Source organism: Chionomys nivalis, chromosome 2, assembly GCF_950005125.1.
Source record: "Chionomys nivalis chromosome 2, mChiNiv1.1, whole genome shotgun sequence".
Taxonomy (NCBI): Eukaryota; Metazoa; Chordata; class Mammalia; order Rodentia; family Cricetidae; genus Chionomys; species Chionomys nivalis.
This window is the reverse complement of record NC_080087.1, coordinates 106,661,679-106,685,021: the sequence shown is the minus strand read 5'-3', so window position 1 is coordinate 106,685,021 and position 23,343 is coordinate 106,661,679. Positions and strand designations below refer to the sequence as shown.

The 23,343-nt window shown below is 45.7% G+C and overlaps 1 protein-coding gene across 1 annotated transcript in view; it reads right to left on the bottom strand.

Annotated features, from left to right (window-relative positions):
* Iqca1 (IQ motif containing with AAA domain 1) overlaps positions 1-23,343 on the bottom strand; it is a 122,062-nt gene that overhangs the window by 52,370 nt on the left and 46,349 nt on the right. The window contains exons 7-8 of the mRNA XM_057761984.1: positions 17,481-17,565; positions 11,176-11,319 (exon numbers count right to left, since the gene is read on the bottom strand). Of these exons, the coding sequence (XP_057617967.1) occupies positions 11,176-11,319; positions 17,481-17,565 (229 nt within the window). The remainder of the gene's footprint in view (positions 1-11,175; positions 11,320-17,480; positions 17,566-23,343) is intronic.

Sequence of the window (23,343 nt, the reverse complement as noted above, 5' to 3'; positions counted from 1 at the left end):
CTGTGCCCACGAGTGTCTCTAAAGCTTCCTGCACGTTCTGCATGCTCTCAGCACCTTCATGATGAGGGGACTGTAGGTTCTTACGAGAATCTCTTCACCGGGGCACTGTGAGTCCCTGGACACTGGAAAACCGACAGTCCTTCCTTTTCCGGGTTCCAGTGTTGGGTTCTGTGGTGGCACCAGTCACTGTGCCCACATGCCCTGGAGACTGCATGACCTTTGTGCCTCTGATCCCCACTACTTCCTCCTCCTACTGTCTATAGACAAACGGGCACCTAACCACATCTTTTCTGACACTTCTGATTCCAGGGACCATACCCTCTCCTTGTCTCAGCCTTCTGAGGGGACTCTTGCTTGTACACTGTTCGACTTGGGGCCTCCCTCTCTGTCCTGCCAGAAGGGACTCAGGCAGGAACTGATCAACTTAAGACTTTCTTCAACTGAAGCCCTGAAGAGCCCAGAAGCTCCCCATCAGCTCTGTAACCACAGGATGAAGTACCAGCCTGTATAGACTGCATGCAGCCCTTCCAGCTCTGGTCCCCAGGCCACTTCCTTGCTCCTGACACTGTGGCTGCCGTAGGATGCTGTCTTATGTGTACAGTGGCGTGTTCTTTCCTTCCACTGACTCCTTTCTCCTGCCCCCTCCTTTCTCCTGCTCCCTCTTTCTGGCTGCAAATGCCTTCTGATAATTTTGGACTCAGGTTCCTCCCCTCCAGAAATCCACAGCAGTCAGCTTTACACCCCAGCACTGGATGGATTTTGCCCACACTCTCATGAGCTTTCCGTCCTTGTGAGTATCCCCCACTTCCCAGCAGACAGAAGATCTAAAATAGCGGGATGTCCCTTAGTCCTGGAGCTGGCATTTCTGCCTATCACTAACACTTACTGGGTAGAAAAGAATATAAAACATAAATGCCTAACCCACAGATGAATAAATATTACACTGCCCTTTACCCATGGGAAAGAACGAGGCACCAACATCTGCTACAAGGATGTATCAAGCGAGGGACGCTAGACACAAGAACCACATTTCAGAGGGTCTCACACATAAGAAACTCTAGTTAGATTCCAGGCAGTCTCTGACCCTAGATGAGCCCTGTGCTCTGCTTGGCCAAGGTGGGACCCCCTCCTCCCACAGGCTTTTGCTAGACTGAAAGTGACATGAGGTCCCTGCTCACCAGGAAAGAAACCTGAAGCAAGCGGTTCAGGCCATCACGTAGATGCTCAGGGTGCTCCTAAGGGTTACAGAAGGAGTCTAGGACCACAGCTTGTCAGGCAGGTAAGGAAGCTGCCTGCCTTGCAGTGCCAGAATAGAATTTGGTTCCAGAAGTACTAGGGTTCAGTGCAGGAGAAGCCGCTAATCTGACTGCTGGGTCAGATTACTTTAGTCTCATATTAAAGTAAAACTCATTGGCTGAGAAGACCACTGATGGCACCATTATCCCAGGGTTGGTCATTACCCTACCCTTGGTATGGAGATACCCAGGCACAAGTGAAAATTCTGCAAGAAAAGTGTCAAACACAACAAAGCCAGCAGCAGCGACAGCTGGTGCTCACGGGCAGAAGTCCAATCTGTGTCCAATTAGAGGATTGTACTCTTATCCATGTCCCCAGCGTCTTTCCCTCCGGTCCCTCCTTCACGTGTGCGTTACTTTCCTATAATCATCCCATCACCCTCTTTTGTTCTCTCTTTCCCCTCCTGCTGTTGCCTTAATTCAATCCCCCAATACACCTTGAAATCTAGTTTCTGCACATCAGAGAAAACGTACAACACTCATGTTTCAAGTCTGGCTTATTGTGCATCCCATGATGACCTGTCCCATCTGTGTGCCCGCCAAGGGTACACTATTGTTTGTGGTTAAATAAAACTCCACTGTGTATATGGACCACGTTTTCTTTATCTAATCACGTGTCCATGGACACCTTGGTTTGTTCTTATCTCGGCTGCTGTGAAGGGTGCCTCAGTGAGCACGGACGCATAGGGATCCCTGTAGTAAGACTTAGAACCCTTCAGATGCATGCCTCAGGCTGGTGTAGCCAGATGATTCTCTTTAATAAATCAGCTTTTGAGGATTCCACACTAATAGCTACAGTGACTGTACTAATTTATACCCCACTGGCAGTGTGAGAAAGACTCCTTTCCCCCCAACGACTTCACCAGCATTTATTGTCCGTATTCGGTTTCCTTTGTTTCCTTGTCTTTTTGAGACGGGGTCTTGCCTTGCAGCTCTGGGTCCTGGAGCTTTCTATGTAGCACAGAGATCTGCCTGCCTCTGCCTTAAGGCTTGTACCATGATGCCCGGCTATTTGTTTTCCGTAGGAAAGCCATTCTACATGTGGTGTCCAATTCTCTTAGCACTATTTGAAGAGGCTGTCTTTCCTCCAGTGTGTTTTTAGTTCCTTTGTAAAATGTCAGGGGATGACAGCTGCATGTGTGTATGTCAGGTCCTCTTTTCTCTCCCACAACTCTACATGCCAGGGATCCTCCTGTCTCTAACACCTGTCTCTGTCTCCCACTGGGCTTGCCTCTTTTTTTCCTTTCTTTTGTTAATATGGGTTCTGGAGCCTTTCATTTTTATCTCAGCTTCTATGTCATGGATTCTTGCTTTTGTTCTCCAGCTTAGGATCCAGAGCCTTGCTTGCATGCTGTGGGCATGCTTAGGTTTTGGTTTTGTTTGTTTCTTTGTTTCTTTACTGCTGTTGGAGAGGAATGAGTCCTGAGTCTTGTCTTCCATCCCAGAAAGTCTCTCTTTAGCTTGATCTATTCCATTGGTGGTACTGTCCAACATTTTTTTTTTTAAATTGAGGTTTTATTTCTAAAATTTCAGTTTGGCGCTCTCTCCCTCTTTCTGTACAACACTTGTGTTCTCTCTGGATCTCTGCGTCAGGCTGCAGGCTTTCTCACCCACTTACTTGCTCCATTCATCTGTTCACATCTTCTCTGAAGTTCTGAAGACTTTTAGTCAGCGTTTTCACATTCTTGGCATTTCAGCCATTTCAGTCTGTTTTGATTATTTTTTAAGTAAGATTATTTAATTGTTACTCAAAAGATTCATTTTTTGGCTGGACTCAGACTTAGCAGTAGAAACTCCCAGTGAGGATATCCTATGTCCCTTGGCAAACTGTTCCTGGTGATTTTCTGCTTCTTTCATTCTCTTGGTTAAAATTTAGCACATTCTGCAGCCTCCTCTAGTTTTCCTTCGTGCACTGATTCTTCAGAGCAACACATCGGCCTTTCTGCTGTAGGACAGGTTGAGCAACAAGATGCTGAATCCTGAGTGCTTTGGTGCTGTGCTTCTTAGCTTCTTTAAGGGCTTTGTGATAGGATATTGATGGACATCATGATTTTTTTTGGTAGAGATTAAAAGCTTTCAGGTTCTGCTAGCTCTTTTAGGTCACAACAGATGAGGCACTGTAGTATCTGTCCAGGAATAGCCTCCTCCTCTCTCTCTATTTGAATTTAATTTAATCTCTTACAACAATCAACTTGGGGATGCTTAGACTGGCATCCTGATGCATCTGTGAAAAGACGTGCGCTTCCTCTCTCCAGTTTTCCTCGGCCTATAACAGAAATGCCCCTCACTCCACATCGGGCGCACTCTGCCATGGGTCAAGCTGCTCTGCTTCATGGGCAAACCATGCTTTTCATTCCCACCACTGATCTAGACAACACAACCCTTCCACTCTACACCCACAACATCAGCAGCCACTCCTGTGGCCATGTGCTTCTCACAGAACGAACGAAGCCTTCGTTCATCATCCACTTCAACGCTTCAACAAGTTTCTGACAGCCAGTGGTAGAGGAGGAGAGACTCAGCTTCATCTTGATCTTGGGTTGTCTTCCAAGGAGTCTAACCTTTTGGAGTGGTTCTGCCATCTTGCTTTCCCCAGGTTCTTTGTTACTGCGCTGCAGTGAGTGCATCTGCTGGGATGCAGTGCTCTTCTGTGCTGCAGTGAGTGCATCTGCTGGGATGCAGTGCTCTTCTGTGCTGCAGTTAGTGCATCTGCTGGGATGCAGTGCTCTTATGTGCTGCTGTGGGTGCATCTGCTGGGATGCAGTGCTCTTCTAGTTTTATTTGAGGAGCCCATACTTGAGGACTCAGTCCCTGAACTTCTCAGAAAGGATGAAAGAAAACCCTGCAACAGCAACTACACCAAACCCAAGCACATATGGGAATCAACTCAAATCAATTACAGCAATGGTTAGCACCACCAATGGCCACAGAACAATGGGTGTCAGAGAAGAGGAGGAGAGAAGACAGAAGAGAATGAGGAGGAGGAGAAAGAGTAGAAAGAACAGCAGGGGGGGTGATAAACAGGAGAAGGAAGAGGAAAGAGGAGAAGGGTAGGAACAAAAGGTGAGGGAGGAGGAAGTGGAGAGCAGGAGAATGAGCAGCAAGAGGAGGAGGAGGAAGGAGGGGGATCTGGAGCAGGATTAGAAACAGTAGGATGTGCTGGGGGAGAGCAGCAGCAGCAGGAGGAGGAGAAGGAAGAGAGGATCCCAGGGAAGGTGCACAGTGGTGCCGCAGAGCCATAATAGAAGATGGAGAAGCAAGTGGGAACTCTGAGCTGCAGAAAGTTCCTCCAAGTTAGTGTGAAAACACTGACACCAACACACACATGTATGTGCATGTGCAGGAGAGGGCAGGGAGGAAAGCGAGAGATCCGACAGACACACACACAGAGAAAGCACCAAGCCTAGAGGAAGAGCCTGGGAAGGCCCCAGAGCTGAACTCTGCACAGACCTTGGACTTGGCCTAAGGACAGGGCAGCAGAGGAGGGGTTTGGCCCTTGGGTCACTGATTTGGCTGGAACAGGCGTGGGGCGCTGCAGGGCAGGGGAGGGGGGCGCTTTCCTTTTATGGAAATCTCTTTATGGACTGTCAGTGTGCTGGCTTCACTGCTTCGAGCTGAGGCACCCTCCAGGCAAAAACGCCATCTCACACAAGCCTCCTGCTCTGTCTGAAACCAGTGGACAGCTTCCTATGCAACAGGTGTTTGAGGCATGGACATAAAAGCAAGACTAGAGGACTGTTTTGATTTCTACAATACAGATTAGGTTCTCAAGGGCAAAAACCATTGTGAGACTGGTTTGGCAAACTTCTGATCCTGGTGATTTTAAAGAGAGAGAGAGAGCACTAGACATTCCCATGACATAATAGGACCCGGCTTTCCATGCAGTAATGACATAATTGGCAGTTATACGAGCTTCTCATTGGAGGGTAAAACACAGTGGGAGTTTCTGCTGCCCCCTCGAAATGCATTTCTTTCTTTGATAAGGAGCCTTCAGCGTCATTGAGTTACTCTCCTTTGGCCGCAGTTCTAAGCAACCGACACATCACTCCTTTGGACAAATATTGTAGAATTTTCCTCCAGGAAGTTTACATCTGCCATCTTAATCCCAAGGTCACGAATCTTTACTTGGCTAGAGTCATATAAGTGTACTGCATACGTGGTCACAGCCCTGTGTTTCTCTGATGGAAGCTTTCTGGCCATGACCCTGCTGTTCTCAGCTCAGCCTAGGGGTTGGAGATTGTTTTGAAAAGAGGGAAGCCCAACCCTAGGTTCTTGCAGGCAAAGCTTGTACAGCATTGAGTTGGGAGGGCAAATGCCAGGTAGATGAGCCGTGAGAATCTGGTGTGTGTGTGTGTGTACACTGTGGGATATTTGTACACTGTGTGAAAATATATTGCTGTGATTGGTATAATAAAAGTTGAATGGTCAGTAGCTTTGAAGAGGTTTGGGGGGACTTCCGGTGACAAAGAGGACTCTGGGAAGAAGAGAGGCAGAGATGTCAACCAGATAAGGCATGAGACAGACACACAGAATGGGTAGAGGTAAAAGCCATGTGGTAGAACGTAGATGAGCACAAACGGGTTACTTTAAGTTATGATCTAGGTAGAAACAATCCTCAGCTATAGACCAAGTTTTCATAATTAATAAAAAAAGTCTCTGTGTCATTATTTGGGAGCTGGCTGGTGGGACAGGAAAAGACTAGCTGCATGTATCTTCAGAGGAGACAGATGAAGGTGCTGGCGCATGGATCTGAATTGGTAGCCAGGCCAGGGAGGTCACACTTCTTGCCCCTGCACTTTGCAGTTCCCCCTTCTCGAGTTACTGCTGATGACTGTAGCAAGCTTGTTTTGCCACCCAACAAGCCCAGTGCTTGCAGGTAAGGAGTGTGAGCTCCCGCACGCTCCACCGTTGCATTTCTCCAGAGCTCTGCGAATGTTGCTCAGGGCCTACTTAGGGTGCACACAGGCCTCCAGTGTCAGACAGCAGGGTGTGGTTCCCTTGAAGGCACTCACAGCACCCTCTGGACCCTCCCGCTGCTTTGCACCCCATTAATTCCACAAAGGACACCATCACACACAGCACCGTGCACAACCTAAAACTCAAAGGAAAAGGGCCACACGCACCACTCTACACTGAAGGAACTTTCCATTGTTTTCCACTGTGTGTTACCTGTCCATCACATATGCCAAGGAGTTACAGGTTTCGTGGGCTGAGTAGGTACAGCAAGCCATTCACTCTTGATTCCCACTCTGTTGGTTGGTGTGACTAAACCTCATTTGTCCTTCTTGTACCCCACCACCACTTGTGTGTGGCAGGGAGCACTCTTTCCTCACTGCCACTTCTCAAGCAAAAACCAGGGCGTTCTTCTGACAAAATTCACATGCACAATCATAAAAAAAAAAATTGAGACAGATTTGGGTCAGAGCACTCTAATTTTAGGTTTCGTATTTCAAATTCTATCAGCTCAGTTACTGGTTCTGTGTGGATAAGAAAAGTCCCTCAAACCTTGACAGGCACGACAGCTCTGGGTCTCTAATGACGACAGAACATGACATTCTAATGCAAGGTCAAAGCAGTTCCAATATGCTGAACTTTAGATCTATATTTCAAGCTAATGTGCTGTCGTGTGATCTTGGCATACTTCACCTTCAAATACAGTTTCCAGCCATGATCGCTCTCATTCAGCGATGACCTCGATGTCTAGATCTAAGATCTAGAGAAAGGAAGATTCTCCACCGTAAATGTTTCCTGTACCCCAGGACAGTGACCAGGCTGGGTAGGACACCTGGGAGCCACCAAGGGGTCAACTCTCCTGCCCCTTCTGCAGTTTGAAAAATCACTTTGGATGTATTTTATTATTTATTTTATGCTCATTTGCCTGCATGTATATCTGGGCACCATGTGTGTGCCTGGTGCCCACAGAAGTCAGAAGAGCGCACTGGGTCCCTCAAAACTGGAGTTGTGGGTGATTGTGAGATAGTCTATGGGTGCTGGGAACTAGACCCAGGTCCTCTGCAAGGGCAGTAAGTGCTTTTAACTAGAGCCATCTCTCCAGACCCCATTCTCCTTCGTTGTCGATGAGAGTCAGTTTGTAAGAGGCCACCCGACTGTCTCTGTTACATTCTTAGCTCTCTCCTCTCACAGCGGAGGGACAGAAAGCAATGTGTTTTTTATCTTCCCAAATGTGTCAACAGTGGGCATTTAATATGGTCTTCATACTACAGGGTTTTATCCTTGTCCCAGGCCATTCCCAACCCTTACTGGTCTTATCTGAAGGTACGTGTGATGATTAATCTCTGTTGCCAACTTAACGGATTTAGGATGCCCATGAAAACGAACCTATGGGTGTAACTCTAACAGTCCAGAGTGTATCTCTGAATGTGGACAGCAACATCCCATGGCTGGTGCCCAGTCTTCAATAAGGAACTCCTCCTTGGGCCAAGAGACTAGACAGAAGGCTGTGGCCAGTCCTGGCTGGGTGACACATCACCCAAGAACTCTTAGAAATGACAGTGCTCTTTGGGGGCCCAAAGGTCTTCCCAGCAGTGCACTGATAACAATTCATAATGGCGTACCCAGTGACTTTTGCAAAGAGAGAACAGTTGTCAGGTGGGTCCGTTTCCCTTGTTTTCATTCCTGAAGCCAATATGAGGACCATGAAAACCACAGCCAGACAAATGAGATTACTTTGCTGTTGACAGCATGCTTGCAGAGGTGACCACACATTGGCAGAAAATGTCCTTGTGGCTTTAGTGGTTCCTCACGGAGGTACTCCCTCCCTGAGGAACTCCCCACATGAAGGTATCTATCATGGAGGTATACACTCATTGAGAGATCCCCCTAGGGAGGGATCCCCTCATGGATGTATAGTAATGGGAGCCCCTTGTCTGAAATCCTCAACAGTTTTTATGACAAACTGAAAATCCACTGAAAAGTATTTTTTAAAACCATGCAATTGTGAGAATGCATTATGCATGCTATGTATCATCCATTGTGGGATAGCTTGTACGCATTTTCTTCCAGGTACAGCTGCATACTTCACTCTTAAGTCCTCCTTGTCAGGCCGGTCACACTGCAAGGGGTTTTCCATTTGATGGACTCCAACTTGTGATGTTTAAAGGGACTCCACCCCTCCCAGCGCCCATTTTCTTGTGAATGTGTTAGTATACACATGTGTATATGCCTCTGTGTGTGTGTACGGGGGGATGCAAGTGTGTACATGTGCATGTGAAGGCCTGAGGCTGGCATAGGAATCATCCTGGATTACTGTCAATCAATCCTGGAGCTCACTGATATCTCACTAGCCAGCGGGCTCTGGGTCTTCTGAAGCTGGACCTACAGGACGTTTGTCAGACCCAGCTGGCAATTATGTGGGTTCTGGGGATCTGAACTCTGGTCCTTGCATTTGGTTGGTAAGGGCTTTATATACAAGCCACCTACCCAGTACTCAGTTCTACTTAAAAAAAATTATTTTTACTGTATGTATGTATGTATGCATGAATATGTATGTGTACCATGTATGTGCATGGTGCCCATGGAGGTCAAAGAGGGCATCAGATCCCCTAGAACTGGAGTTACAGATGGTTGTGACACTATGCAGTTGCTGGGACTTGAACCCAGGTCCTCTGGAAGAGCAGCAAGTGCTTAACCACTGAACCATCTCTCCAGCCCCTGGATTCCACTCTTGATGACGAATCTGCAAAGCTCTTTTCCTAGTCCTGGTCCTGAAGTTTCTCCTCACAATGTCTCACAAATTTTCATTCTTTTGGGCTCCGAGTGCACAGCGCAGTCTGAGTTCACATCTAGAGAAGGCGTGAAGCTTAGAGAGATTACTTTTCTTAACTATGGGTGAAAACGTCTTTTCTATGATGTGTGTGCACTTGTGTGTCCATATTTGGAGCAAGTATGTAAGTACATGTGTGGAGTCTACAGGTCAACCTCAAATGCTCTTTCTCGGGAGTGCCATCATGTTTTTAAAGACAGGCTCCCTCAGGACTCTGGAATTTGCCAAGTTCCCCGGGCTGGCCTGGCTGGGCGCCCAGGGACTCAGTTGTCTCCACCGTCCATGCTGGGAGTACAAGTGTATGCTGCCACGCCAGGCTATGATACTAACATAAATATCTTTCTAAATTCTTACTCGAAAAATTGAAATTTACAAGTTCAGATGTGAATGTGTTATTTTGGCTTTTCCATTTTCCCTTCCGTTAGCCTGAAATGAAGTTGAAAGCGCCTGCAAGATCTGTCTTCTTTCTTAAAGCTTGTGGCGGTGTTTCTAGATGGATCCAGGATAGGAGGAGAAATGTCTGTTTTCACCATTATTTTAATTATTTCGCTGAGCTTATGACAGCAGGATCAAGTGACCCACAGGTGTTTTATTTTAAAACGTTCTTCTTCTTTTTTTAATTTGAACTTTTCTGTCAATTGAGAATTTCATACCTGTATATAATGCAGTTTGCACAAATTCTTCCCCATTCATGTCTTCTTTTTTCAAATCGGCTGGGTCTTCCTGTACTTGCATGGACCACATCCTTAAAGACAACAGAATCCCTCTGCCCCTGAAGCCATCAAGTGCTAACAGTTCCTTAGCTGGGGGTGGGGGCGGGGACTTACAAGCCCCTCCCAGTCCAGGCTGGGATTTTGGCTGGCTTGGCCCCTTGCAGGCTTTATCTGTGTGGTCACAGTCACTGTGAGTTCATGTGTGTGATGGTCCTGTCTTGTCTGGCAAATACTGTTTCCTGCAAACTTCTGCTCCTTTCCCGCCCCATCTCTTCCCGTCTTCCTGCTGCTCTTCCATGATGATGTTCTTATGTGCAAACCCAGAGACACCCTTTCCTCATCCCACTGAGCCACATCAATGCTGACCTCAGCTAGAGTCCAGACACCACATCACTGCTGACCTCAGCTAGAGTACAGCACTCACTCAGGTCATTGTTTTCCACCCATGTGGCTTTTTCGTCTCAGTGATGATTATTGGAGACTGTCTTGTGGTTCTGAAGAGTGTTCGGCTTTCGGCTTGTGTGATGTTTTGGAAAGAGCATACTTTTTACTAATAGCAGGTAGTTAAAAGGTAATCAGTCATTTCTAAGATGAAGTCTCTCCAAGGTTTGGAAGGACCAGCCCACTGTGTGCGCTCTATTCTTTAGACAGAGGTGACTATGTCCGAGTGGAAAAATGAAGCTGAGAACTGGCAGGCATGCAACATGCATGCATTCATTTCTCTCCTCTCTCGACAGATGTGACCGTCTACTTTTAGCTCCTGCCATGCCGCCATGTCTTCCCTGCTATGATGAACTATAACTGGAGTCGTGAGGCGCAATAAACCCTTTCTCACCTAGGTTGCTTTCCTCCTCCCCCAGGGCGTTTTACCATAACAAGAGAAATAAAACTAGGGCAGTATGTAATTAAAACAAATAAGGCAAGGCTAATATCTTTTTACCCAACTGTCCCCTGGGGTAAATGCTAGCTGCTTACACTTTATTGGCGATTTCTACAGGTATGCTGTTGAGGCACACCCGCAGTGAGTGTGTCTGATGAATTCACATGAGCACGCATGGGCTAAAAAAGACAGGATTATTTACACTTCACCGTGACTCCTTGGTTTGCCAAGCAGCTTGCCTTGAAGAAAGACAGGTGTGATGGTTTATTTTGGGGAATAATTATGTAAATTGCAAAAACTGACTGAGTTGTCTACACTGACAGTTATCCTGGTAGATATTTATAAAATGTAGGAAAGATTGTGATGGGATGCTGGTCAACATAGAATGCAACGAACTCTGATGCTACTGAAGGCAACCTTAGCAGCTCCGAGGTTATCCCCTACCTGAGAGTCCGGCAGAAGGAAGACAGAGTCAGACTTCTAAGACTTCCACACACTCTTTACCTTTGTAGCCCTTTCTTTCGTGCTGCCTTTCCTCTCCTTCTCTTTTTTGTTTTTTTTGGGCTTATTCTCCTTCTTCTCCTCTTTTTTCTTTTTCTTTTTGAGTTTTTCTTCTTCCTCTTGACTGGCTAAAATATCCTCAATAACCTACAGAAAAGACCAAAAACACTCATAGCACCTCACCCACCATGACCAGGAGGAAGACGGTTTCCCCATCCTGCTGGGCTCCAACCCTGCTGGAAGCAGCCACCTACCTTGAGGAGGATTTGTCACAAGGAGCTGTCTGTTCACTCTCAGAAGAGGGATGTTTGGAGGTCAGACACCTCTCTCCACAGCTACACACTTTTCAGGGGTTGCTTTAACGCTAGAAGAGGCCATGCATTCCCCAGCCCGTCAACGGCAGCAGGACATGTCAGTCCTGTCACATTTTAAACCCAAGTCATTCAACCTGAGGACTTCTCCTGCTCTGTTTTCTACCCAGATGATGACTGTGTGTATGTGTGTGTGTGTGTATGTGTGCGTGTGCATGCATGTGTGTGTACTCATGTGTGTGCATATGGAAGCTAAAGCTTTTCAGCATTTGCAAACTTCAGTCGGCTCCTAATAAATAATGTTTCAATACCTGGAAGAGTTGGTTTCTTTCCCTACAGGTCACTTTGGCATGAGGTTTGGTGTGCGAAGTCCTTCTGTATTTGTGTTGCTTTTATTGGTTAATGAATAAAGCTGCTTTCGGCCAATGGCTTAACAGAGTAAAGCCAGGTGGAAAATCCAAACAGATGTAGAAAGAGAATAGCTGGAGTGAGGGAGAAGCCAAGTAGCTGCCCATAGGAGACAGATACACCAGAACCTTGCTGGTAAGCCACAGTCACATGGCACTACACAGACTAATAGATATGGGTTAATTTAAGAGATAAGAGTTAGCCAGAAATATACTTAAGCTATTGGCCAAAAAATATTGCAATTAATACAGATTTCTGTGTGATTATTTTGGGATTCTGGGCAGCTGGGCAGCTGGGAAATGAACAAGATGCCTCCCCCAACAAGGTTTGACTGAGTGTCCCTGACTATTTGTTTTCTGCCCAAAGCTTAGAGCAGTCACTCTAATTGCTCTCTCTCCCCCAAGGCCCCAACAAATAACAATATTATGGGGATTTTTGGATCAATTATATCTATAGAACAATATTCAGCAGAGGTGGGGGTTTGTGGTGCTGATCATTTCAACCAAAGGACAGCCCCCCGCCGTTGTCTTGCCTGTAACTCACAGAGCACACCATCATTATCATGTTTACCATAGGCATTGCATCTTTATGGTGGCATTGGTGCTGCCAGAGGTTTCCATGATGCTTTTTCTCCATCAGTGTTTGCACACACAGACCCACTGCTCTGCTCACTAACAGAAGACTACTGTTTCAGTCTTCATGCTATTCAGTTCTTCAGTTGATCCTCTTTGTTTCTGTATATAGGATACATCTGCAGTACACAATCCCTTGCCTGCTCCAATTTCTGTGCCTTGCCCTTTGTCTTGTCTGAGTGTGCACGGCAGTTCATATAGAACAATGTTTGATAATGGTGGTATAACAGCCATTCCTGTGTTTCTGCCATTAGTGGAACTGTTTCTCATGAATTTAATTAGGCATGACATTGGGTTTCAAAACAAGATAGAAATTCGTTGTTATGATAAAGAAGGGTGGATATATTTCAAGTTCATTGACTTCAATTTTTTATTGAGAATTTCATGCATGCATATAATGTGTTTAGATAAAATCCACCCTCATCTTTAACTCCTCCAAGTCCTTTCCTATCCACTATTTCCTCCCAGCTTCATGTACTTGCTATTTAAAACAGACAGACAGACAGACACTGAGTCCCCTTATCGCTTCCTGTATGTGCATTGGTGGGTGCAGGACCATCTGCTGAAGCATGGGTAGTCTTCGCAGGGGTCACATCACTGAAGAAAATGAATTTCCCTTCCCCAGCAGCCACCAAGTTCCAGTAGCTCCTTAGCTAGGAATGTAATCTCATAAGTCCCTCCCTATCCATGCCGGGATTTTGGTTGGTTTGATCTTGTTTTGACTGGCTTGATCTTGTTCAGGTCTTATGCATGCACTCAGAGTGGCTCTGGTTTGCTGACATGTCCATCAAATAAAATTTCTCTATGGACATCTTCTTCCTCTGGCTTTTACAATCTTACCACTTCCTTTTTTGCAATGATTCTGAGCAGTTTATTACTCTGTCCCTCTAGTAAAATAATAGTAGTAGGTTCTTCCTATGGCCTATGACCCATCCAGCCATGGGTTTAGGGTCCAGGAACAAATTATGTCTCATGGAAGGCTTTGGCTCTAATCAGAAAGTATTTGATTATGTCTGGAACGTCCTTCCCACTATTGCACCAGCGGGCCTTTCTTGCAAGGTCAGTCAGTCCGTGGGGTTCACAGTTGGGTAAGATGGTTGAATACTTTCTCCCTCAATACTGTAAGTAGAACCTTCTGGCATTATGAAATCTAGCCAGCAAGGATGAAACTTCTAAGTCCATACCAGATTGATTTCTCCATGTCCTGTGACTCAAGTGTATAGTATCTGCAGCAATAGGGTCTCACTATCAACTTCTGGAAGGTAACGAAGAGCAATAGAAATGGCTTGTGATGTTTGAGGGTATCGCTGGAACCCCACTGACCAAGTACTTAAAAGAGGTTTTTATTTTTTTAGTATCAGAGAGAGATGCTAGGTTTGGAAACGGCCCTTCCACATCCATTGGATAAGTCCAGGCTCTTTTCTTCAGTCTACTTCCCATGATGCAGTGAGTTCACATATACCTTAAACTCAAAGGGCTGTGGCATTATGAAATGATTGCCACTTTATCACCACAGTTTACCTCTTTAGTATGCTGCTAGTTTTAGTGAGCCGGTATTCCACCCTCCCCCACAGTGTTAGGAATTGAACTCAAGGCTTAATGCATGCTCTCTCGTCTGATCACGCATGGTCCAGGCAGGAAGCTCCAGCCTGATCTCCATCTCCAGACTGGCAGGTTCAGGCCGCAGATGCAGCCTTGGGTGGAATGCGGTTTATAATTGCTGGTCTTTTCTCGCTTTCCATCAGCTGTCATTTAATGTCAAGCTGCCCTGTGGTCCCCTTTGCTTTACCGGAATGCATTAACCAGGCGCCCTCAGGTTTGTTTTTAGTTTGACTAGAGTCAGCTCCTCCTTTTCATGTTTCTTGTGGACAACTGAGACATTCCACCAACATTCTTAATCCCATAATCACTGCTCTCTAAACTACAGTGAAGCATGTTTGGCTGCTTGCCCTGGTCTGACTTTCAAGACCCTGCTTGTTCCTGAAGACTTGGCGGCAGGGCAAGACATAAACACACACACACACACACACACACACACACACACACACACACACACGAGGAAGAAAGAAAGAAAAGAAACAACACAGTTAAAGTGATGGTCCCTTAGGGCAAGGCCTGCTAAACTGCCCGGTAACAGTGCTGGTACTGCATGCTTACAGTGTTCTGGGGAGGGCCAGAGTGTGGTATGGAGGAAGGAGAATGATGCTAGCTTCAGAACATGTTCAGCCAAAACACACCAGGTTGAAGAGGAACCCTACACCTGACCCCATAGGCAACGGGGCACAAAATGGACAGTCTGCCTTAGGGGCTGGTGTGAAGTCTCTGACCCTGGCCTTAAGAGTGGGTACTCCATCCACTGCATGGTGCTCCAGGTACTTAGATCCTCCTAAGAACACTGGAGGGTTGGGGGAATGGGAGACATCATGCAGCAGTTAAAAGCACTGATTGGTTTTGTAGGGGACCTGGGTTCAGTTCCCAGCACTCACATGGTGGCTCACAAACATCAGTAACTCCGGCTCTAGGGGATCCAATGTCATCTTCTCTGACCTCTACAGGCACACATGAGATGCACACACATACATATATGTATGCATATGTATATATGCAGGCAAAACATTCATATATGTAAAATAATATAAATCTTAAAAACAAAACAAAACACCAAAACCAACCAAACAAGAACAGCTGGGAATGTCACCCGGCTGTAATGGTGCTTGCTCAGCATGCATGAAGCCACCTTGGGTTCTATCTTTAACACCACATATGCATGTAGTGGTGCATACCAGTAACCCCAGTACCTAGGGACTGGAGTCAGGAGGATCTGAAGTTCAAGGTTATCCTTGATACATAATGAATGTGAGGCTAGCCTGGGGTACAGAGACTATTTCAATGCCTCCCCCCGGGTGTTCTTCATCCATACTATACACAAGGCAGACATGACCAACTTTGGCCAACTCTTACACTCACACATGGCAGGGATAATGAGGTATGGTACTCAGGGAAGATCTGCACAGCCCCATCACTTACATACCATCATGGCTGCCTTCTTGCTATCATGGAAGTGCTGAGTTGTGGCAGAGGGTACCCATAACCAGCCTAAAGTCCTCACTATTTGCCCTGTTTGAAAAAGGTTGCCATTTCTAACTTTTGTCAACCTGCCTAGTTATTTTCTGTAGCATAAATTCTTCAAATTGGTGTCCCTTGAGCAGAGAGCATCCATAGTGAAATTCTGGATCTCAACTTGGTCCATGCCCCTTAAGAAATGCCATGCTAATGAGTTTACCCAGGCATAGTGCTTGAGAGTGACATTTTCCTACAGGCACACCACGCTGGTTTTCTAACTTAAAATTTTTATTAGCTGTGTGGATAAAGAGACACAGCAAAACTGTTTGATATTGAAAGGTCTTTGCTAATGATTAAAACTTTTTTCTTTAAAAAAAGTTTTGTTCATTTCTTTTCTATGGAGATGAATTATTATTTTCTAAGGACTCTTTAAATATGAACAAACTGTTCATCAGAGATGCCGCCAAACATTTTCCTTAGTTTTTCATGACTCTAACTTCACTGGCAGTGTCATTTTTAACTGCTTGAGATTTGTGTAGTCAGTTATATCCGTCTGTCTTCTATATGATTTCTGCCTGTGGCAACATGCTTCCAAAGTTATCCGCCACCCTTCTGATTATTAAATATTCCAGAAATTTCTTCTGGCAATTGCAGTCTAATGTTTTTACATGTAAATAATCAGTGCAAAAGAAATTTATTTTGCAAGTCAGGGGAGTCTAAGGATGTAGTGAACTCTGCCACAGAGGGCCTGGCTGTCTCTTTACCTGCTGCTCCATTCTCCCTCCTTTGAAAGGGACCGTTAGGATGACTGACTTCTCATTTGGGTCTGAATTGGCTTCTGAACACATTATTCTGCAGTTGGCCTCTGTGACTTGACTTTCAGAATCACAGTTTATTAACTGTGAGTTTGCCCAGGTTGCTTGATCTTCACAGGGTTAATTTGCATGTCTTTGCATAGCAGCTGGCACAGAACGTTCTCTCAGTGAGTGAATGTACTGCTACTGTGGCCATGATCTTCTATTCTTTCCCTAATTCTGTGGCATCACCGCGTTACGGATTCTTTCACTAACTCTTTTTGGAGAAGTCCATGCATTCTTCCATGCAAACTTGAAAATATGGTTGTCAATATGAAAATGACTTTGGTTTTGGTTGAAACTGCATCAAGGATGGGGATTAATGGACAACGTATACTTCTATTTTATTGAGTCTTCAGGGAAATGATCCAGCACTCTCTTTGTCTCACTAAGGCTTCTCTCACCTCCCCAGTCAAATTCTACCCCTGCAATTCTAGACAACTGTATATCTGTCAATGGTTTCATGTTGAGATTACTGCATTTTCTAGGAAAATAACCCAAAATGTAAAAATAATAAAATAATGCTTCAAGTATTTCTAACTGTCTGTTTTAAAATCTTATTGCATTTGTAAGAGTTGCCAAGGAAATATTAGGTCTGAGAGGAGTCACCTTAGGGCTAGGGAGAGCAGCCTGAGATGTGGGCAGACAGGAGAGAGCATCTTGAGATGTGGAGATCGTGAGTTAGAAGCTTGAGGTATGGAAGATAAGGGAGTGAATGGCCAGAGTTCGTGGTCTGATGATGGGGGATGGGGAAGGAGGGATGGCTAGGTACCAGGAACCAGAACTCAGACTGCTAGGAACTGACAAGAAAAATGGCTTGATATGACATCACAGTCTTTTCAAAACTGGACAGGAGAAAGAATGACTTGATCATGAAACAAACCAGAAGGGATATGTGTGATGATATTCACTCTGGGATGCGTCATGTAAGTAATTCTAAGAAAATATTGGAGACCTAATACACTGTGAATTCATCCACATCCAAGTCTAAGGAAAAGTGACTATGGCTTAACCACTTTTTATTGTCATGCATTGCTTACCTGTTCTGGGGTCTTGTTGGAGAAGATGATAGCTGAGCCTCCTTCTTCTTCGTTGGGGTAGTCTGGAAATGTACCTGTTAAATTCCTGCAGAGAGAAAGAATGCAATTTGAAAGAGAGCGGGATGAGTGTCTTTGGTAATGTCTCACTTGCCAACCCGTGTAGGTTAATATCAGTAAGTGGTGGTGGGGGCCCCTGTGCTGGTACTGGCAGAGTCTCTGAGTAGCAGAGGAATAGGGACAAGCAACCTGAGGTTTCCTGCCCCTGGGGACATGTTAGTCTGAGAGGGACATCTCTCTCTTAGACGGATTCTATTTTTCCTCCTCTGTCTCCCCTCCTCCTTTAATATCAAGATGCTTTGTGGTTTAGTTTCAACAAAGCCAGAAGCACAAATCATTTCTTCCTGTTTAAAATTTAGGGTAAACACAGGACTTTGAAACTAAACAGAAGGGTGGAGCTGAACAAACGGCATGTCCTGAAAGTGTCCGAAACCTTTAGGTTTTAGGAAGTCTGGGGCCCCATGTTTGATAGGGTCCAACAAGTATTTCTTTCTCTAACCACATAATTTCTCCACAGAGAAAGCAGACTGTAGAATTTAGTGTGGAGAATTACCAAAGGGGGATGTGGTCATTATTCATAAGAGAAGCTGACTTTGGCGTAAGTGTTACACTTACTCCATGTGTAGGAAAATATACTATGCATATGTAATTCAGCAGCTGAATTAGAGCCTCTCCTTCCCAGAAGCAGGGAGCCCAAAGCTTGGAGGAGGTGGCCATGTTTAACAGCTTCTCAGACTCCTGCTTCAAGGTACTCTTTTCACACTTAACGATTTTTTCACACTTAACAAATTTTGAGGATCTCTAAGGATTTCTGTTTCTATGGGTTACACTATTGGTTTACACTATTAGATATTAAAACTCAGAAAATGCTAAAATATGTATTTCTACTTCACTTAAGAATAAGAAACCTATTGTCAGAGGAAGAAATTAATCACCAGCCTTATCCAGCTCTGAACATGCTGAGCTACAATAACCAGTGGCCTAGCAAGGCAGGCCCATGGCTACACCAGCGATACAAGGGTCATGGGAGTGACCGACCGCATTCTGATTGGATGGAAGTCCAGCTTTACAAGAGGAAACTCATACCTAGCACTGTTATTTAGGACAAGAACCTACAGCTAGACAGGTCATAGGCCCCAGGGAAGAACTTCCTACTATTTTTCTGCTAAATGGAAACAGAACCAAATCAATTTCTAATGAGTTATCACTATACCCACAGATTAGCACATTTCTCAACTATCGTCGTGAAACTTCTGTTTGTAGAAGATGGCGCTGGCTAGTTTTCTGTCGACTTGGCGCAAGTTAGAGTCATCAGAGAGGAGGAAACACCAATTAAGAAAATGTCTCTATAAGATCAGGCTGTGGGTTATTTTCTTAATTAGTGATTTGTCAGAGAAGGCCCAGCCTGGGTTGTATTTAAAGAAAAAGTATGGTGAATAACGTGATGAACAAGCCAGGAAGCAGCACTTCTCCGTGGCGTTTGCATCAGTTCCTGCTTCCAGGTTCCTGCCCTGTCTGAATTCCTGTCCTGACTTTCTTCAGTGACAGACTATGATAGGAAACATAAGCTAAATAAACCCCCTTCCCCACCTTGCTTTTGGTTATGGAGTTTCATCACCACCATAGTAACCTTAATTAGGACAGCGATTGACATAGAGACCTATAGAGACCCACACCTGGCCTAAATGAAGACAACAAGGGACTGTAGAATGCTCAGCCCTAAATGGCACATTTAAATCACATTCCCTTCCTCCCAAGGTTCAGGAGTCGCTGTGGAAGAGGGGGTCGAGAGAGGGATCGAGAGAGGGTACAATTTAGACGCTGCCGATGACTCCAAGGAAAGAACGTCTTCTAGACACAATAGGACAGCTGCACATAGGGGCTTAGAGTGATGGTGACAGCATTGCACAAGACCTGTGAGCTCAAGCCAGTCCAAATCCCAACACTGAGGGACGGGGGTGGTCTTGAAGACCCAGCTCTAGCCGAAGCGCTACTGGCAATAATAAAAAGGGAGAGTCAGATCTCTTTAAGAGTGTAGCCCCTGGTAGGTTGGCTATACTCCAAAGGAAGGCCACACATCCAAGAATGTACGGGCAGCACAAAATGCCTTGAAGAGCAGAAGGAAAAAGAGAAAATGAAGAAGTCAGGTGGGTAGGGAAGTGGGCATGGACCTGGCAGGAGTTGGGGAGGGGGTAGATACGATCAACATACACTGCACAAAATGCTCAGAGGAGTGGCAAACGAACAAGAACCAACCATGCATATGTTTGAATAGATATAATTCTATGAGCAGTAAACACAGTTTCCAAAGTCCTAGACTTTTCAAGTCTACTGGAGTCTGGTTTAATGAGATCTTGTTGGGTGCTCTACTCTGCTTCCAAGCTCCAATATGCGGCAATAGGTTATGCTAGTCGGAAATTCAGGATCTCTGGTCTTACGCACACCTGTAAGTGTGAAAGGAAGGAGCGTGTTGACGGTCTCCCCGGCAACTTGGGACATCCTGCTGCGACTTGGCATTGCAGCTGGAGGAGTGCAGTTTGTGGCAGCTGCTCACGATAAGGAATCAACCATCTCAGCAAACATCTCTTCTGTCACTAAGTCACTGGTCTGACAGGGTGTGCTGGAAATGTCAGGTCCTGCTCATTTAGAAGATGGTGGTCTACTTGGTTTTCAGGGTCCCCCAGACCGGTGATGGGTCGTCTTCGAGTTTCTAGGCTAGCTTAATTGAGGTGGAGAGATCCACTCTAAATGTTGTTGGCATCCTCCCAGGGGCTGTGATCCCACACTGGAGTAAAAGGGAAAGTGACAGCACCTGGGATGCAGAGGAAGGCAGGTCTCTGTGAGTTCTAGGCCAGCCTTGTCTATCTAGTAAGCCCTTGCCTTGAGGAAAGAGAGATAGAGACTGAGCAAGTTGTATTTGTGTATTTAGAAACACACAGGTATGCATGCACACACACAAGCACAAACACACGCACACACACCCACTACCACTATCACCACCACCACCACCACCAACAATAACAACAAGCAGTACAAAATGAGGCCATGAATTTGAAAGAGAGCAAGGAGGAGTTTATGGGAGGGTTCGGAGAGAGGAAAGGGAAGGGAGAAATGATAAAAATATGATCTCAAAAAATAGAAGGTATTGCTGGGCACCAGCATTCATTTCTTTCTGCTTCCTGTCTGCAGAGACAATGCGACCAGCTGCCTGGAAACTATTGAGACCTGGGAGCTCTCAGTCACTGGGTGAGTGCCCCCACTTCATTTCTCAATCCCTGTCACACAATACGTGTGTTTGGAATGTGTTTGCAACAGTCTTCCTACCGCACTCACTAACAAGATCTCTACAGCACCTCTACAAGTGACGCCATCATGACTCTCTCCTTGTATTGTTGAACTCGAACTCTCTAGGGATCTTAACAAATTTAGTCACACACACACACACACACACACTTTTTATTGTGTGTATATGTGTGTGTGTTAAAAGTATTGTGTGTGTGTCAGAGGTGTTAGGCTGTGAGGCACAATATGTGCTCTTAACCATCTCTCCAGCCTTGTGACTCACATTTCTCCTCCCCCGAAAAACCAGATTCACATGATCCCATTTTGCCTGTTACTTCTTAATTTTAGAATATATCAGTTTTCATAGGAAGAGTTAATATGAGAATTCACAGTAACTTTTGTAAAATAATTTAAATGTATTCATCTTCATGACTGTGCTTTATGTCTTGTAATTTATGTTCTGCGTATCCCCGAGCGTCTTAGGCTTTTGGAGCAGCTCTCATGGTGTGAGAGCTACAGAGCAGAAGGGCTGATGGTCTTGTAAGACAGAACGGCGGACGCTATTTAGGCTTCCATGGCAATTTTAGCTTTGTTTATGGTGCTTGTCAGCTGTGACTGCAGGGGATGCCCTTCTGGAAGGAGCCGCCCTCCCAGAAGGAACCAAAGACCCCAAATTATACAGTGTCAGGACCTCAAATTATACAGTGTCAGCGCCAAGACGCTTTTGATTAACGGTGGAAAACCAAGTATCTGTCTTGGGGAATCCTATGCCTCTGCCCCCACCCTCACCCCCATGGCACACTCTCTTCTGCAGTCTTGGATCCCAGGGGTGGTGGAAGCTGACACCTGGACACACGCAGTCATCCCACCATGGAACTGAGCATCCACAGGCATGTACCTGGAATACTTGACCGCTTCAGATGAGAGCACTGGTGTGGGGACCTTTTAATGATGGCCAGTTGCATCTCGACAAGCTCCTACAGCCAGGTACTCCATCCATCAATGGGTCACCACCTTCCTGTCACCTCCTTCAGACACACTTCTGTCCTTAAGGGCTTGGCTTTGTTGTCTGGGTTCTGGCCTTCTCAGGGGCCACACTTCTTGAGGTGCTTTCTCCCTTAGTCTTCCATACTTCCTTCCCACCCTGATTCCCCTCCTCCCCTTGCTATCTGATCCCATGAATCTTGCAGCCCCTCCTTCGGCATGCTCACTTTCCTTAGCTCTCACCCCTTGAACTCAGCTGGGAGAACTGTCCACGCACGACCGCCCCATTAAGATAGCTCTCACAGGTGTGGAGTATTGAACTGTGACCCTGACCCCACCAATGCTTACGTTGAAACCCTAACCTCAGCACCTCAGGATATGGCCTTGTTTCTTGCAGCTGCACTTGGTTAAGACAAGGCTCCATCTCACAGTCCCCAGAAAGAACCAACCTGCTGACACTCTGGGCTTCCTGCCCAGAACCCAGACAATGCAATCCTGATGCTCAGCCACCCGGCTTAGGACGTCATTATGACAGCTGCGGTCCAGCATCCTAGTACACAGCTTATGGCCTGGTATGGGTTTGCTGCTTTCTAAAGGGCATTTGATCGTGATGCTGTGTCTTAAGGTTTTTATTGCTGTAATTAAACACCAGGATCATATGCAGCTTGAGGAGGAAAGGGTTTATTTTAGCTTATAGTTCCATACCATGGTCCATCACTGAGATAAGTCAGGGCAGGAATCTGGAAGCAGAGCTGATGCAGGTGACATGGAGAGGTGCTGGTGTGGGTAGTCCTGTATATGTGTTGCTTTTATTGGTTAAAAAAGAAGCTGCTTTAGGCCAATGGCTTAATAGAGTAAAGCCAGGCTGATATATATATATATATATATATGGAGAGAGAGAGAGAGAGAGAGAGAGAGAGAGAGAGAGAGAGAGAGAGATACAGACAGACACACAGAGAGAGACAGAGAGAAACAGAGAGAGAGAGAAAGAGAGTAGGTGGAGTCAGGGAGACACCATGTAGCTGCCAGAGGAGAAAGATACAAGCTGCCAGTTGAAAACTTGCTGGTAAGCCATGAGCCTCATGGTAAAATATAAAATAATGGAAATGTGTTAATTCTAGATGTAAGATCTAGCTAGCAATACGCTTAAACTGTTGGCAAAAGAGTATTGTAAATAATATGGTTTCTGTGTGATTATTTCAGGGCTGAGCAGCCAGGAACGAGCAAGTGGCTCTCATACAACAGGGTGCTGTTTACTGGCTTGCTCCTCATGGCTTGCTCACCCTGATTTCTTATAGCACCCAGGACCACCAGCCTAGGGATGGCACCACTCACAGTGATCTGGGCCCTCCCACAATAATCAATCTAGAAAACACAGTTTTGCCCACAGGCCAACTGGTGGAATATTTTCCAAATTGAAGTTCCCTTTTCCCAGACTGGCCTGTGTCAAGTTGACATAAAACTAGCCAATTGGAAGGCAGAGTCCTAGTTCTATAAAGGTTCTCTTGCCTCAGTGTCCAGTGTTTTGTACCGCCCTCCA